The sequence below is a fragment of the Zootoca vivipara genome, chromosome 1 (genome assembly GCF_965207765.1).
Source record: "Zootoca vivipara chromosome 1, rZooViv2.hap1.1, whole genome shotgun sequence".
NCBI classification, from domain to species: domain Eukaryota; kingdom Metazoa; phylum Chordata; class Lepidosauria; order Squamata; family Lacertidae; genus Zootoca; species Zootoca vivipara.
In genome coordinates, this window is record NC_142582.1 from 6,549,176 (window position 1) to 6,567,313 (window position 18,138).

General features: G+C 43.5%; 1 protein-coding gene across 1 annotated transcript in view; it reads right to left on the minus strand.

The window, feature by feature from the left end:
- Window positions 1-18,138, minus strand: part of UNC80 (unc-80 subunit of NALCN channel complex) — a 131,610-nt gene that overhangs the window by 108,371 nt on the left and 5,101 nt on the right. The window contains exons 3-11 of the mRNA XM_088668750.1: window positions 11,689-11,845; window positions 10,572-10,915; window positions 9,659-9,782; window positions 8,531-8,604; window positions 7,123-7,262; window positions 2,570-2,831; window positions 2,043-2,177; window positions 751-967; window positions 120-239 (exon numbers count right to left, since the gene is read on the minus strand). Of these exons, the coding sequence (XP_088524876.1) occupies window positions 120-239; window positions 751-967; window positions 2,043-2,177; window positions 2,570-2,831; window positions 7,123-7,262; window positions 8,531-8,604; window positions 9,659-9,782; window positions 10,572-10,915; window positions 11,689-11,845 (1,573 nt within the window). The remainder of the gene's footprint in view (window positions 1-119; window positions 240-750; window positions 968-2,042; window positions 2,178-2,569; window positions 2,832-7,122; window positions 7,263-8,530; window positions 8,605-9,658; window positions 9,783-10,571; window positions 10,916-11,688; window positions 11,846-18,138) is intronic.

The following is an 18,138-nucleotide window of genomic DNA, read 5'->3' on the forward strand; positions in this document are numbered from 1 at the left end:
TGCTGCGAACACAGGTGTTTGACTTCACCCATGAGGTGCTGCACTCCATTGTCTCTTGAGACAGACGCATGCCAACAACAGGTATAATATTCAATTATATTATTGGAATAGAATCTCACCATGGCTGTTGGAGTGGTCTGGCAGGTCAGTAACCAGGGTATGATGGGAATGGGAATGCCTAGCACTCAAGCTCTCCATCTCTGTAGCTGTATCGGAACTACCTCGCCTGGTAAACCTCCCTAGAGCGTGGGAAAGAAGCACACAGTTATGCTCAAAGTGCAATGTCATTAATGAGGATGCTTTGCAAAATGATCATGTTTGCAAGCTGCAGCGATCAAGCCACATTTGGGTTTGCTGGCTGAAAATAGATGGGATAGAAATGCACCAAGGAAACATTTTCTGGGGACTGGGCACAGTAAATGGGTGCTATAAAAGCTGTAGGATTTGGACTGTGAAGACAGGATCAATGAGCATGTCTGGAAATGTTCTGCCCCCAGTTTGTTGAAATCATTAAATATTAAAACATAGTTATTCATATTACTATAGTTATTAAGCCCAGACAAACAAGAGAAATGCGTGGTTCAACTATAAAGCTGGCACAAATTTCACTGCAATTTCTATAATGTTCTATCAGATTAGATTGTTAAGACATAATCAAACAATATCCTGTAGTCCATAAAAGCAACGGGACATTCTAGTGCATTCAGGGTCAGGAGAGCTATCTATTCTGAAGGCCATGTTTTCATTCACCTAGGATGGTCGTTTGCCACCCTCCTCTCTCAATGCCACGCCTGTCTTCTCCAATCCCCGAGAAGCTGCCAAAAGAGAAGGTGCTCCGAGTAGGTGACACGTCCAAATGGTCTTCGTGGAGCAAGAAGGGCACCCCCATCCTTCGCTGCCGCTTTTTCCCTGTGTGGTGGTAAGGAATGGAGCCCTTGCGCTCACGATCTTCTTTGCGGCTCTTGAACTGCAGGAAGAAGACAGGAAGAAATCTTAGCAGCAGAACTCATAAGACACTCATAAGACTCAGGTGGGGAACCTCAGGTTCCAGGGCCTGAATCATAGAATCAAAGAACGGTAGAGTTGGCTGGGACCACACGGGTCATTTAGTCCAACCCCCGGCAATGCAGGAATCTTTTGGCCAATATGAGGTTGGAACCCACAATCCCAAGATTAAGAGTCTCATGCTCTACCAACTGAGCTATCCCAGGTGATGAATGTGTCTCCCTCTGAGGCCACTCTGTCTTTCTAGACTTCCCATCTGCAACCCTCCTTGAGTTTCTTTGTGCGTTTGGAATGTGTCCTTGAACCTCTTGCCTGCCTGGCTGGCAGATAGAGGGGTTGTCAGGGGACCACCAGCGGAGAGTCCAGGAAGTTGGGACCAGGGCTCTCTGATAAGACGGAGCCTGGGATGCTAGCGTTTCGCAGCATCCTTCGGAAGATGGTGCTGAGGCTCAGGAGGCAGTGCAGACCTTTGGGGATGACGAGAGGGCAAGATTCCCAGAGGGAAGGTTTGAAGGGGCGGACCAGAGCACTCAGATACGGGAAGCTCCAGAGAAGACAGCACCGGCTCCTCAACTGAGCAGCTCAACTGAGCAACAGCGGGGGTGGGGGTGGGGAAGAGGTGGGAGCAGAGGAGGAGATTCAAGGTGCCAAGGGCGTTCTGTTGGCAAAATTCCCGACGGTCGGTGCTTCCGGATTCTGATTCGGAATAGGACAGTCATGGATTTTGATGCTCTGTCTTGTACATATGTATATAATAAAACTCTGTAAAAACCAGCCACAGAGTTTGGAGCCGCTTACTCATGAAGAAGCAACCAGCATCATTACAGGGGTATGAAGGAGTGTGTAGTTATTAGCCTACTGCACAAAGGTAACATTTATATTCATCATTCTGCCTGAATTTTCCTAGTTAGATTGCTTTAGTTCAGTGAGAGTTGGCCTTCATGTAGTTTATGCAGTCCACACCTTTAGCAAATAACAGCATTAAGTACATTAAGGGAAGAGATCCAGTATGTTAGTTTAAGGTGTGATTCATTTACCTTCTTAAAAATATTCATTCCCAAATCAGAGGAGAGGTCTGGAACAGCTGCCCTTCGCAGGTTGGTTAGCGACACTTTGGCAAAAGCTTCAGTGCTTAACGATTTTTCCTCCTCGTTGCATTTCATTGTGAGATCCTATATGTCCCCAGAGAGACAAGAAACATACAACCATGTATAGGAAGACTGTGTATGCTTCAAAAATTGAGTGGTTCTTAATGGTGGTTTTTGTTTTATTTACTGTTGTTACTGTTGTATTTTATTGTGCACTGCACTGAAATTGTCAATAGAACAGTGTAAAAATATTTTAAATAAATAAATCCTAAAAATCAAAGGGATATTTTGTTTATTTCCAAACGAACAAAAGAGCAGCAACCTAGAAAGACAGCTAAATTATATGTGTACTTCTTCCCTGGTTGGTCTGAAAAAACCTGAAAAGCCCGGTTTCTAACCAGGCCATAAGACCTAAAACTCTAGACATGTTAGCCACACCGTCCCCAAACCTTTGTGGGCTGCCACGTTGTCCTCACCTGTGTTTTGTGAGTGTTCACCAGTGATGGAGCTGCTGCTACCATGGAACTGCTGCGAGGCCTGGGCAATGGTGGGACCTCTGGCTCAGGAGATTTCTCAGGCCTTTCCTCCAGCATATGCCGCAGCCTCTGGAGGTAATACATCAGGGACCACTGAGTGCCTTCCTCGGACCAATGTGGCTGAAGTAGGCAGCGTAATACGGCCACGTCAAAATAGGTAGCATACCGAGACTTTTGGCATGGTGGGATCACCAAAGACACCCTGTCACAAGGGATAAAGAAACAAATGCTTTGAACTATAGAAGCAACCAGACCCCCAAGGGCTCCCAAGTACATCTTATCACAGGGCCAGTCAAAGGACAAGCGGCTTACTTCAGTCTGGAGAAAGCTGCTCAAGTTAATAGTGACCTTATTAGCAGAAGATATCAAATTCTGACCAGAAAAGCTTAACTCTGCAATCTAAACATATAATTCATATAAGGAAAATGGCACAAACTATTCAGTATTCAAGCTCTCTTGAAATATAGCTTTTCTATCAAAGCTTAAGCCTCAAGGAGAAGAATAAAGAATGTGACTAATTGTGATTCCAAGGAAGGTTGTTTATTATTTATTATTATTATTATTATTATTATTATTATTATTATTATTATTATTTTCTGTATACCCTGATAGGACTCAAGGCAGCTTACAGGTTAAAAACTACTACTATGAACTATGAACATCACCTCCTGGCAAATAGAAGGGGAAGAAATGGAGGCAGTGAGAGATTTTACTTTCTTGGGTTCCATGATCACTGCAGATGGTGACAGCAGTCATGAAATTAAAAGACTCCTGCTTCTTGGGAGAAAAGCAATGACAAACCTATACAGCATCTTAAAAAGCAGAGACATCACCTTGCCGACAAAGGTCCGTATAGTTAAAGTTATGGTTTTCCCAGTAGTGATGTATGGAAGTGAGAGCTGGACCATAAAGAAGGATGATTACCAAAGAATTGATGCTTTTGAATTATGGTGCTGGAGGAGACTCTTGAGAGTCCCATGGACTGCAAGAAGATCAAACCTATCCATTCTTAAGGAAATCAGCCCTGAGTGCTCCCTGGAAGGACAGATCGTGAAGCTGAGGCTCCAATACTTTGGCCACCTCATGAGAAGAGAAGACTCCCTGGAAAAGACCCTGATGTTGGGAAAGATGGAGGGTACTAGGAGAAGGGGATGACAGAGGACGAGATGGTTGGACAGTGTTCTCGAAGCTACGAACATGAGTTTGACCAAACTGCGGTGGAAGACAGGAGTGTCTGGCGTGCTCTGGTCCATGGGGTCACAAAGAGTCAGACATGACTAAACGACTAAACAACAACAACAATGAACAACAATGAACTACGTGCATTTGCATCAGTGCCAATCAACCCAAAGCACCCTCTCCTAATGAACAAGTCACACCAGTTAATTGATTAGTGCTTCTAGCCCAGCTTAGGTGAACCCTAGATGTTACGCTTTCAATGAATTTCCCCCAAGTGCTGAGCCCTTTCAAGAGCACTCGTCTGCCTGTTCTAAAGCGGGGCCCCAGATTGCTGCCAGAATCACCTCCCTTTTCCCCAGGGTCTGTTGCAGTCGAGGTTGTACACCAATGCCAAAGGCTGCTGGAGAATAATGCAACGTGAGGCCTGACATTTTGGCACCTGAGGTGAACCACAAAATGGTGCCGCCCCACCAATTAGGGGAAAAGGGGCGAGTGAAGACCTACATCAGGAACAAGGGTGTGTGTGCGTGAATATCTACTTTGGGGAAGGGTTAGGGTTAAGGGCAGTGCAGCGGTGGCAGCAGTAGGCGATGCATTCCTTAGAGGCCAGATCTGCTGCTACTGTGGATCCTGACACCTGAGGTGGCTGCCTCACCTTGCCCCATAGCAGAAGTAGCTACACCTTCTGTTGTCTGGGAATGTTATGGAAGAGGATAAACTGCTGTCCTTTTAAAAAAATATGGATGGTAGTCATGTTGGCTCATAAGGAAAACACCAAAATTGCATACCCTCCAATATTTCTCTGATGAAAATAGGGACGTCTCATTCCATGATAATAATTTTACTATTTACTATTTATACCCCACACATCTTACTGGGTTGCCCCAGGCACTCTGACCAGCTTCCAACATACAGTGGACGCTTGGGTTGTGAACGTGATCCGTGCAGGAGTCACGTTCGCAACCTGCAGCGTTTGCAACCCGCGTCTGCACACACGCAGGTCATGATTTGGTGCTTCTGCGCATGCGTGAGCACCGAAACCTGGAAGTAACCCATTCCGGTTTGGTGCGGGATGCAAGCTGAAAAGATGCAACCTGAAGCGTCTGTAACCCAAGGTATGACTGTAATAAGACATTAAACATTAAGAACACTTCCTTATGCCTTCAGATGGCTCAGGGGTTGAATAACTCCATATCCTCCAACATTTCTCCAATGAAAGTAGGGACATTGTAAAGAAAAGTGGGATATTCTGGGATCAAATCAGAAACTGGGACAGCTTCTCTAAATCAGGGGTGTCCCTGGAAAATAGGGACACTTGGAGGGTCTGAAATCAATGTAAGGGTGATACTTTCATACAGTTTTTGGTTTTTTTAAAAAAGGAATTGATGTGTGTTTTGTTATGTTCCGCCTCCAGTGATTAATCCGCTAGTATACTGTGATCTATTTTTAGTTGCTCTTTAATCTTGTTTGTAAATTGTTTTTTAATGCTCGGTTATTTTATGGCTTTGTGAATTGCTTTGAGAATTTGTGCCGATAAAGCTGCATCAGTAGAGAAACAATAAACACTGGAGTTGGTGCGAATCCCAAAACCTAAGAGTGTTAAATCCTTGCTGAGAAACAGATTGTGCATCTTACAGCTGATTCTTCCCTATTAAAGAACACTAGGATGGAACTTTTTAATTTTTGCTGGGGCAGAAGTGCCCTTGCTGAAATTCCCAATCTACTTGAACCCTAGTGTCATCAAAGACCCGCCTCCCAGTTTTGTACATGTCACTCAGACTGTGGCTATGAACTCTGAGGGTGACTCCTTCTTTTGGACTGGGGACTACATTAGGGACAAACAGTAGACTGCATATAATATATTCAGAAACAGAATGCCGAAGTTAAAAACAAACAAACAAACTCAGGATATTTACCCAAAAGCCAATCTGAGTTCTGTTGAATAAACCTGCTTTTAAAAAAATCTAGACATTTTCATGTCTTCTGAATTTTAATTTCAACTCTGTGCTGACTCAACTCAGTTACCACGACCCCCAAAGGCTGTGGGGCACTGGGTGTAGCAATTTGGTTGAATTTGGTCCTCAAGGACAAAATAATTCCATGGATGCTGTGTTAGTAACTGGAGCAAACAACATTTATTTCTTCACTGCATGTTGCTAGGCAACAACTACCCCCCCCATCCAGTTGACTTTGTAGTGATCAATGAGTTCAGCAAATGAGGAGAAATTAATGACGCAGAATAGAGAGCCTGCCTGCAGCTTCATTGCCATAGCAACCGCCCAGCTCAGTTTCAGACACCGACTGCCTCATTTTTGCTGTCTAAAAACCAGTTACTTCCTCCTTTGGGCACTCTGAACTAGCCTAAAAACAATCAAGAAAAGAGAGCTGCCCAATAACTGTAGCTCAGCAGGAAAAGGAATATTTGATATATTTTTAAGAGAGTGTGTTTGTGCCCCCCCCTTTCTGTGTATATATTTGGGGAAAGTCTTCATTCCCACTCTCCGTGAGCATGGCACTGGTAACTTTCCTACATCACAGAAGTTGCTTTTCAATGCTTTTCTCACAGAAAATAAGGTCCCTGGGTGGGGGCAGTCAGCTGTGCCCTTTCAATATACTTGGCAAGAGGTCAGGACCAGGCCAGTAAACATGAACACCTTGTTTCAGACACTATGCTTCAAACATTTTTCTGAAAAATTAAAATGCTTGCCAGAGATTCTTGCAAGAGAAAGTGTCTTTGAATGTCTAAACAACAATTTGTGTTTCAATCTGCTTGGTAATGGCTTCAGCTTAAAACACGGTATCCTACAAGAGACCAACAACCCAGGGTCAAAACTTAAACGGGCAAATAAATAATGCCCCTTAGTGGCCACAATGTAACACCTCAGGAAGCTTTGAAGGGGACAAACTGAGAGAAAGGTGCTTGTCCCGTTCGCAGCAGTACTGTGTGAGGAAGGAAAAGCAGATCCCACAACACTGCTATGGCATATAGAAGGCATCCCACAGTCTCCTCCAGAGCTGTATGTGAAGTGAAGTCCTGGAAGATATCAAGACCACCAATGAGGACAGTGGGTGTTAATCAGTGTTATATGCTATTCAACACACATTTTATAGTCCAAATACCGGTACATTTCAAACAGAATCACACAACTGGAAGACTCCCACTTTAACATTTAGAACAGAAATAATCTTTCTCCATCTTTTCTAACTGTGGGAAGTATCCTATGATCATAGAAGAAGGGGACAGGGATGGGGAGAAAAGAGAGACAGAGAGGACCCCTGAAGAACATCAGCCTTCTAGAAGATTCAGCTTTTACCTAGGAAACGGGGGTCCTTTCTCCTGGGAGGCTTGGGATGACACACTTCCATCAATAGAATTCCCGCGGTGGCAGCCTGAGAAAGCAGGCCTGGGGGGCACTGCATCTGGCTGGGGTGTTTCACACACTACCTGGAGCCCCTGTGGGTGCAAAAATATTTCACAGAGAGAAATGCAATTAAAATGTGCAGTTTGCTGTTCTGCCTAACATGTAACCCAAATTACCCTTGCTGTTAATTGTAGGAAGTGAAAATTCAGATGTCCTCCTTGAAAGCTTCACCGCAGGAATAATGGTTGAAGTTTGCATAATTAGGCAACACACTGAAACTGCAATCCTTTGCATAGTTTCTTGAGGGTAAAACCCACTGAAGGAAACTGCACTTGCTTTGAATGAAGCACACATATAAAAGACTGCACTGTAAGGATCTACTCCCATGTTTTCTCCTTCACTCTGCTACACTATTTGCAAAATGTGTGGTGGTGTAACTCTAGAGTGCAATTAAAGGGAAAGGAATTGGCTTTATAAGAAACACAGCCCATGTCAACACAGTTCAAACCTAGTTCATCACATCCTGTTCTTTGAAACAACAGTGTTCATGTAAAACTTGTTCTAGCTCTCTGATGTGTTAACTTTCTAGGTGCAGAGCAACAATTCTTAGAATGGTTAAACAATCAATCCCTCTTCCCATGGAACTTTGGGAATTGTGAGGTATATAGCGGCCTCCTAACAACTCACAGCACCCTTAACAAACTGTTGTCCCCAGGTTTTTGTGGGGGAAGCCATGGCTGTTTAAAGTGGAATGATACTGCAGATGGGAACTGTCAAAATCAAAAGGGATGGTTGGCAGCTCTCCCACACCTAGCATAGATCTGATCCAAGAAGGCTCCTATCTAGTTCATCATTCTGTTCTCACAGTGGCCGCTTATGCAACTTTCTTTCCCTGAAATCCCAAATAAAGGCCTGAACCTCTTACAGAGGGCAATCATTTAAAGCCAACCTTTGATGGCTGAGGTTAAGTGGATATGGGTGCTTTTAGCTTTTGTTATATCAGGTTCTGCTAGGATTTATTTTGCATTATACAGCAAATGTTTGTTTAAAGTTATTCCACTTCTCTTGAATTCCCAAAGGGACTGTGGTTGCTATTTGCACATTCACCTGCCTAGAGGAGCAAGTGAGAAGGACAACCCATTCCTTTCCAGGATCGCTTCCTCCATAGCTGCCAAGTTTTCTCTTTTCTCGCGAGGAAGCCTATTCAGCATAAGGGAAAATTCCTGTAAAAAGGGATAACTTGGCAGCTATGGCTTCCTCCCTGCAGAAAAATGCTTTCCTCAGCCCAGTTCCTTGGCTCACCCCTCTGCCCCTCCTCTCCCTGTGATTCCAATAAAGATTGTACAGCCTCAGATATTACCTCTGTACGTCCAGCATCCACATTAGGAGATTCACATGTCAGAGTCTGGTTTTTCATTGGGGAACTCCTCTTTGCTGGCAAATGAAGAACTTGTTAGTAGGCAAGCTGCGTGGCTCAAAGCACAGAAACACTGGAATTGGCTAAGAAGTGCATGCATATTTAAATAAAACAAACAAAAACCTCTTGAATCATGCAAATGCAGCCTTCCAGGCTTCTCTATCAATCCCTTAAGGCTTTCCCCAGGCTCAAACTCTCACCAACCTTACTTCACACCCTCTTTGAGTGCTTTCACCTGGGTGGGAGGTGTCATTGAAATCTGATAATAGACAGGATTCACCTGATTAACTCTGTAAGTGAAAGCCCCGTGGAAGGGCTTCTGCTTGTGCAATGGGGCTTCTCCCCTCTCCTCCTTGCACCTCTGAAAATAGCTGGGTGGGTGTGGGTGTGTGAACCCCCAAAACTGTATATGGGGGGGGGGGAGTGTCATTCCATTTGGCAAGCTGATATGCTTGCATAGATGGCACTTTTGTAATAGTGCAGCGATGAATACCACCCAATGCCTCTTGATGGACAGAGAGGGGTGTTTGAGTGTCTGTAGATAGTAGCCTACTGAACAAAGATTACATTCACATGCACTGCTGCCCCTACTTTGCCTCTGGCCGCTAGAGTTGCCATATTTCAAAAAGTAAAAATCCAGACACAAAAGTTTTTGGGAGGGCCCAAATTGACATAGCATGCCATACATCTGGATTTTCTGGGATTTCTGGGAAGTCTTGCTGATTTCTGCCCGGACACTGCTTTCAACCACAGTGTTCCAGGTATGTCCAGGAAATTCTGGACATATGGCCAGTGGCCACCCACCACTGTCATGTGGCCCCTGGAATGTTGCCCATATGACATTGTGGCCCTTGGTCTGGAAAAGGTTCCCCAGCTCTGTGTTAGGGACTTGGAACCCTGTTAGATACTACACCTACTATTAAAAGGTGGTTCTCTTCAAAAGAATCTGCCATCTGTTCTTTGGTGGAAGTTTGAGGAAGCCTCTGAAACTCTATAACAGACACTTACCAGCTACTTCTCTATGACTTTCAGTTTCTAAGTACTTTTGCATGCATTAACACAACCACACACCTGTGATTATATTCCTGATGGGTTTAACCAGTGCAGTAAAGGCGGAAACTTCAGGTTGCCTGTGCTCCCACATCGGCTGCCAAATAACAAGGCCACTGGCCAGACGAAAAGTCAGATCAGATTCCTAAAAGGACACAAGAACATGGGGGCACCTGTGGATCTGTTGGACTGATCTAATGGAGAAGAGCATTGGCATTTTTTATTTAAACCGAGAGATTCCTTGTTCCAAAATCTCATAGGTAGAGTCCTTCTGTCCTATAAACCACTCTCTTATTCCATTTTACACATGGTTTATCCACAAAAGTGTGTGGACAATCATGGGGGTGGTATGCTGTGCACAAAGTGTCTTGTGACTGGGTTTGGGATGCAGGCAGTGGGAGCAGTCATTGGCTCTGTGTTGCTGTAGTTGGGGAAGAGTATCTGAAGTTCTTATTGGTGGTTCCAATTTCACTCTCCAAAAATGTAATGCAATTCTACCTGTGATGAAGGTGGTAGAAATTTTAAGAATCATCACATGCACCGAATAAACGTTTTATACAGCAAAAAGCATAAGAAAATGGGTTGCTTACAAGGACTCTGCAACACCCTCCATTTGATATCCTAAAAGAAAAGTTTCTGTGAGATACCATAGGAATGTCAGACATGAAAGACAGAATGGTTGCCCCTTGTGAGTCCAGAATCCTCCAGAGCAAGATTTGGAGGGTTGTCTGACTTGAGCTTTCATGCTTCTGTATGTATAAGTATGAGTGAACCTAAGGGAAATAAAGCAGGGACAAGCGGGGAGGGGGACTCTGGAAGTGGTGGTGGAATCAGAGTGTCCCACAACACTAGAGATAAGGAAGGAGAAACAGTAGCCACTTTCTAGGCATGGGACAAGCAGAAATGTTGATGAGCCTTTACTTTAAGCACTTACTTTGATCCTATGAACTAACGGAGCAAACAAGAACACAAAGAGCTCCACTGTGGCCATTGAATTCTGAAAGAACTTCCTTCTGTTGTTCTCCTCCTCTTCATTGGTGCTGTCATGCCTTGGATGCCCTGGAGATCCCTGGTTTTCAATCTGGTGGATGAAAGCGCTGCTGCTCCCTCTCCAGCTCGATGCCCTGTCTCCTCCTCCTCCTCCTCCTCCTCCTCCTCCTCCTCCTCCTCCTCCTCCTCCAAAACGGTCATTGCTGCAGTCTTGAGGAGCTTCTAGCAACATCCAGTGCAGAGTATGAAGGAGCTTCGTTTCTGCAACACCAAGTTTATCCTGATGTCCTAGATGAGAAAATACAGCAAGACGTTCTGGGTCTTCCTATGCACTGTTGTTGGATTTTGTCTTCTGTTGATATATTAGTTTTGTTATGGCCTATGGCCGAGCAACACTTATTTTACTGCTACGCTACTAAAACTACTACTGCAATATAATTAATTGAAAATTTAAATGTTCTTCTCCAGACCAAGGCCATGGGCTGTTACAATGTTCAGTCTTTATCTAGTACCGTAGTTCTCTCTAGCTTTTTTTTCTTTCATAATTTGATGGGGTGTGTGTGTGTGTGTGTGTGTGTGTGTGTGTGTTTCCTACTGGAAATAGCCTAGGCTTTTGAATAGCAGATAAAGGCAGAGTGACACATTCTTTTCTTCCACCCTTGATTCTTCACTCACAGTCATCCACCCAGAAGCAGCAAAGGGACCTAGGCATGTAATGTAAGGTTACCAGATTTTTTTTTAATGAATCCGGGGACCTTAATGTAATGTCCAGATTGCCCTAAGACAATTTGTTTACCTAGTGGTGCCAGAGAAAGAAAACAGGATTTCATGGGCCCTTCTCAGGATAGATCTCCCAAACGCACGTAGCTGAGAAATGAACAGGGTGTACCAGAAGTCATTCTGCCATCTAGCTCAATCACAACCAACTGAAACCAAAAGGGGAAGGGGAAGTATCATGCATCCCTTAGCCACAGCTTATCCTGCTTTGAGAACCATCAGTTTAAGCCAGACGGAACATAATTAGGTTTTTAGCATAATAGCATTCTAACATGCACACTGACCTAACTTGTTCCGATTGGAAAGCAGTGTCGCCGTGCAGTGAAGAACATGTGGTAAGGCAGCTTGGACCAGTTCCCAGCGAGAAATGCTCTGGATGGCTTCAGAAAGGGCCGGTGAAAGACCGTGCAACTTATTCTCAACCAAAACTCTTTCAAAGGACTAAAATGGAGGAGAAAAAAACAACAACAATCCTAGTACACGTTCTTGAAGATTGCACATTTCTGCTTCATATGAAAATAGTACCATAGGTAAATTTAATGAGTACAGTTCCATTCTTCACACAGGAAGTCTGATTGGCCCACGTTGCAATGGTGGACAGCAGGCACATTATCTCTGGAAACCATGTGCACATGCATGGAAACCCTATTTGGCCCATTGCTCCTAGATGTAAAGTACAGAGGGCTTTAAAGGCACACACCTATCAATATTTTAGGAACCTCTGGGCCCTTGTTGGACTCCCATGAGCAGCCAGGTCATGGCTAATGGTCATAGCTGATGAAAGTTGTAAGGGGGTGTACTTTTGTTTTTTATTATTTCATGCATTTTGTGTTTTCATACTGTAAACCACCCTATGATTCTTGGGTGAAGGGTGGTATATAAATTTAATTAACATCAACAGCAGTAGCAGAAGTGCTTGCTTCAGGAAAGCTGTCAAAACATTTTCATTTGCTTCACATGTTTTTGTGAAAGGATAATGCCCAAGTTTATGCACCAACTACCGGTGCTGAAGAAAGTGAAATTGACCAATTCTATGAAGACCTACAACACCTTCTAGAAATGACACCAAAGAAGGATGTTCTTCTCATTACAGGGGATTGGAATGCTAAAGTAGGGAATCAAGAGATAAAAGGAACAACTGGCAAGTTTGGCCTTGGAGTTCAAAATGAAGCAGGGCAAAGGCTAATAGAGTTCTGTCAAGAGAACAAGCTGGTCTCACAAACACTCTCTTCCAACAACACAAGAGACGACTCTACACATGGATATCACCAAATGGGCACCATCGAAATCAGATTGATTATATTCTCTGCAGCCAAAGATGGAGAAGCTCTATACAGTCAGCAAAAACAAGACCTGGAGCTGACTGTAACTCAGATCATCAGCTTCTTATAGCAAAATTCCAGCTTAAACTCCAACTACCGCACAATTGCGCTCATTTCGCATGCTAGCAAGGTTATGCTTAAAATTCTACAAGGCAGGCTTAGGCAGTATATGGACCGAGAACTCCCAGAAGTGCAAGCTGGATTTCAAAAGGGCAGAGGAACCAGAGACCAAATAGCAAACATGCGCTGGATAATGGAGAAAGCTAGAGAGTTCCAGAGAAACGTCTACTTCTGCTTCATTGACTATGCAAAAGCCTTTGACTGTGTCGACCACAGCAAACTATGGCAAGTTCTTAAAGAAATGGGAGTGCCTGATCACCTCATCTGTCTCCTGAGAAATCTCTATGTGGGACAAGAAGCTACAGTTAGAACTGGATATGGAACAACTGAGTGGTTCAAAATTGGGAAAGGAGTACGACAAGGTTGTATATTGTCTCCCTGCTTATTTAACTTATATGCAGAATTCATCATGCGGAAGGCTGGACTAGATGAATCCCAAGCCGGAATTAAGATTGCCGGAAGAAATATCAACAACCTCAGATATGCAGATGACACAACCTTGATGGCAGAAAGCGAAGAGGAATTAAAGAACCTTTTAATGAGGGTGAAAGAGGAGAGCGCAAAATATGGTCTGAAGCTCAACATCAAAAAAAACAAGATCATGGCCACTGGTCCCATCACCTCCTGGCAAATAGAAGGGGAAGAAATGGAGGCAGTGAGAGATTTTACTTTCTTGGGCTCCTTGATCACTGCAGATGGTGACAGCAGTCACGAAATTAAAAGACGCCTGCTTCTTGGGAGAAAAGCAATGACAAACCTAGACAGCATCTTAAAAAGCAGAGACATCACCTTGCCGACAAAGGTCCGTATAGTTAAAGCTATGGTTTTCCCAGTAGCGATGTATGGAAGTGAGAGCTGGACCATAAAGGAGGCTGATCGCCGAAGAATTGATGCTTTTGAATTATGGTGCTGGAGGAGACTCTTGAGAGTCCCATGGACTGCAAGAAGATCAAACCTATGCATTCTTAAGGAAATCAGCCCTGAGTGCTCCCTGGAAGGACAGATCGTGAAGCTGAGGCTCCAATACTTTGGCCACCTCATGAGAAGAGAAGAATCCTTGGAAAAGACCCTGATGTTGGGAAAGATTGAGGGCACTAGGAGAAGGGGACGACAGAGGACAAGATGGTTGGACAGTGTTCTCGAAGCTACGAACATGAGTTTGACCAAACTGCGGGAGGCAGTGCAAGACAGGAGTGCCTGGCGTGCTATGGTCCATGGGGTCACGAAGAGTCGGACACGACTAAACGACTAAACAACAACAACAAATGCCCAACCATTCAAAGTGCTGGTTTTGACCTTTAAAGTTCCAACTTATGTTTACTTATTTATTAAAATTGCATACCACCCTTCATCCAAAAATCACAGGGCAGTTCACAACATAAAAATACAAAATGAGAATACAAAATACCTAAAAAGACAAAAACTAACCAATAACCCCCTCCCCTCAGTGATTTTGAAGAACCACGTATACCCTTCTTCAAGGCCTGTCTATAAGGCCAGTTTTGTTGACTGGCACAAGAAACAGGCTTTTCTGTAGAGGTCCCAGATTACATAACTGTGGAGGGCCCCCCCCTCAACTCTGCAAATTTTAAAGCGGGTGTTTTAAACCTTTTTTTGGGGGGTAGCTTTTTCCTAATCTATGCCTTTATTTAATGTGTGAGAGCTGTTTTAGAATGTGTAGCATTCTAAAGTGCTGAATCTGTTCTGCCTGCTGTTTTATTTATTTTTAACCAGGCTATGTTTTTAAATTATTTTGTACTGCCGCCATTAAAACTGCCTAGTTTCATTTTCAATGGTATTGTGTTCATTGATATGTAAAGCTGTCTTGTGTGGGCAACTTCACAAAAGGCAGCTTATTTTTTATCATCCAGACCTAGAGGAGCATACGGTGGCAGTTCTGGGCTATATCAATCACTGCACAGATACTGTCGCAGTAAATAAATACACCCGGCTTTATCCCAATCAGAAACCCTGGATGAACAGAGAGGTCCAGTGCCTGCTGCGGGATAGGAACAGAGCTTTCAGGCTTGGCGATGTGCAGCTTTACACCAACGCAAGAGCTGGACCTGTGTCCCAGCATAAATGAATAAATTAACATAAATCAACGGTCTCCACAGGCACCAACTCCTAGGGGCTGAGGGGGCTTTGCCCCACCAATATTTGAGGGGGCTACCCCCCCAAGATTGATGGGCATTGCCATTCAAATTGTGTGTGCGCACCGTGTCATGTGATCAATTATGTGGAGTGGGACTTACCTGCCCCTCCAATCTTTTATTCAAGTTGGCACCCCTGAGCCTCGCCTTATTTCCTTTAGGAACAAATTCGTAAGGTGTAATAGAAAAGAACATTTTGAGCTTACCCACACTTACCTTTTGTTCAGCAATTTCTTTTAACACTTCATGACCTAACATTTTTTTTGTCCCAGACCTTTCCCCATAAAACCCTGCTCTTGAAAGCTGATTTGGAGCAAACATCAATTTTCGTTTTCCAGGGTTTGTTGTTTGCTCTGATTGAGCCTTAAAGAGCAGGTTTTTGCAGGAAAAACTCTGGGGTAAAAATAATCAGGGTGCTCGGACTCAGAGCTTTAAATCATGGATTGTGCCTGGAAAGAGTGGGGGAAAGTAAGTGTGGACAAGCCCTTTGTTTGCTTTTTAAACACATGATAGCGTGTTTGAACAAGGCCTTTCATTCATGCAAGGCTCTCATATAATAATCAGCAGGGAAAAGAAACAGTACTTGGTTAAGAAATTTGCAGGACATTTTAAAACTGTGCAATGTCACCATGGATAGCTCAGTTGGTTGGAGCATGTTGTTGATAATGCCAAGGTTGCAGGTTTGATCCTCATAAAGGACAGCTCCCTATTACAGGGGGTTGGACTAGATGATCCTCTATCATTCTATGAAAGACTTATTTTGTCCTTTCAAACCACCTGTGCCACTTTTTAAGGTAACAATGAAGTGCCCTGGTCCTAAATCAGGCATCCCCAAACTTGGCCCTCTAGATGTTTTGGGACTGTAACTCCCATCATCCCTAGCTAACAGGACCAGTGGTCAGGGATGGTGGGAACTGTAGACTCAAAACATCTGGAGGGCCGAGTTTGGGGATGCCTGTTCTAAATGTTTGCCTGCAGCTCACTGGTATAGCCCGAGAGTGCCTCACCCAGTCAATGGAAACAATCAAGCCCAAATTGAAAGTGGTTTTCCAGTTGATTCCAAGGGGACTAAATTAGTTAGGTGTTTATCACTCCAGCTGATTTCAATGTGCTTAATCTGGGGTTTAGGGGTGGAGATCATGTTGCTCACTTTCACTCATCTTCAACGTAGCAACAACACTTAACTGTATGTCCATTGAAAGCATAGTTTACAAGTAAATGCTTATGGGGGCCTGGACAGACTGTTTGTGAAGTCCTCTGGGTACAGTGAGTTGTGCATTAACTGGCAAGGGAGCACTATAGGGTAATTGCCAACGGTTTGATTGGGGGTGAAAAAGCAACCTTACATAGGCAGCTTCTTAAAGGGACAGTAACCCTATTGTGTATGTGGGCACTATTTAATGAAAGAGTAACTAAGTGAAACCACAAGCATTATAAGTAATCCTTTAAATAAACTTCACAGTATTAATATTGCAAGTAAGCGTCAATAAAGTTGTAATGTATTGTTTTAAACAGATTACTGTGGTTGGTTTTGTCCCACATTCATCCACAGCTACTGAAAGTTTAACTATTATAGGAAAACAGGAAGATATTGAGTTATATGGTGGCCAATGAGACAAAGTGAGAAAAAATATCTATATATTTTTGCATTGGGTTGGGTTGGACAGTACAGCATTAAAAGTGACCTTCAAATACAGCACAATACATCAACAAATTCAGCAAATACAAAAGGGATGTGTCTAAAAATAGTGCACCATTACACACTTCAATGGCTTCAACTTGGCAACTCAGATTCTAAAAATACACGGGACACTATTGAATTTTATAAGACTGTTACAATCTTAAATGGTAAAAGAAATGGACTTTGTTTCCTTGACATTTAGGAAATTACAGTGTCAAAAGAACAAAAGACTGGAGAGCAGGGCAGAAAGCACTGACAGAGCCAGGAAGAACATTTCCACATGATGATATACAGCAAAGAGCTCCAATATCTAGCTTGGGAAGCATGTTTTGGATTTAGTTATGTTCTGATTGATTAAAAGAAAAGGCTACAGCAAGGCTTGTTAGTAGAGGGCTTGCTTCTGCAATACACTGGTAAGTCAAAAGCACGAGAGAAGAGGACACAACATCGACTATCTGTGCTCTAGAAACGCTTTGACACATTTTGTAGAAAGTTAAAAGTCTAGGTCCAAGTGGTCTGTGCCAGAGTCCTCACCTTCCCACCCCATCTCCTACATACTGTGTAGTATCAAAGCAATATTAGCATAATGGAGGACTGCATGAATAATACTCCCACTGCTCCCTCTCCTCATCTGTATACTTGGAGTAGGGTAATGGATTGTGACTGTAAAAAGCAAGCCAGCAAATGAACTCCCTAAAAGGAAATTATGATTGTGTTTCAGTGGCATTATGAACGAGGGGAGACCATATTTAGTTAAGCTAATGGCTTACTAATAAGAACATAATGGGAGCAAATTATGAGAGCAAATCACAGGAGTTGTTCTCCTGATAGCTGGGACCCTCTCTCCAACATTTGGAGTACAGTACAATGTGTTTGAGAAGATTATGTCATCCAGGTGGTGACTGGAAGCAGGATGTTTGGGAGCCAGTCTGCAACTTGAATGGACAGGAAGAGAGAAAAATTCAGAGAGTAAGAGTCTGGGTTGTTTGAAAGTGAAGCACCTTGAGTTGCAATGGTTCTCCCCAGAACTCTGAAACATGATCAGCAGATTGACTGCCTCCTGTAGGAGTGTCTGTCTGATTTTGTTTTTATATGTGGAGAAGTGTGAATACCAAAGGATAACTTCATTTCAATTCACTAATCAGTCCAGGGTGTGTGAATCAGGTCGGTTTGCTCAAAAATGCAGATTGAAACAAAATCCTCTGCTGTGGAAGCTAACTGGGATGCTTTGTGCTGACATGCTTGGGGAGGAGTGTTTGATGTGGAAGAGGGCACTGAAACATTAATTCCCACAACCCCACATTTCAGCCATGTGAAACAGTATAGCATAGCAACAGTTGTGAATTTTCTGCTTGTACCTGTCAGAATTCAAGAACTTTGAGAAAGTGGGGGAAATAGTGTTTTCTTCGCATGATATATACAGCATGAGCAGTAAATGATTTATTTGCTCTGCAGGAG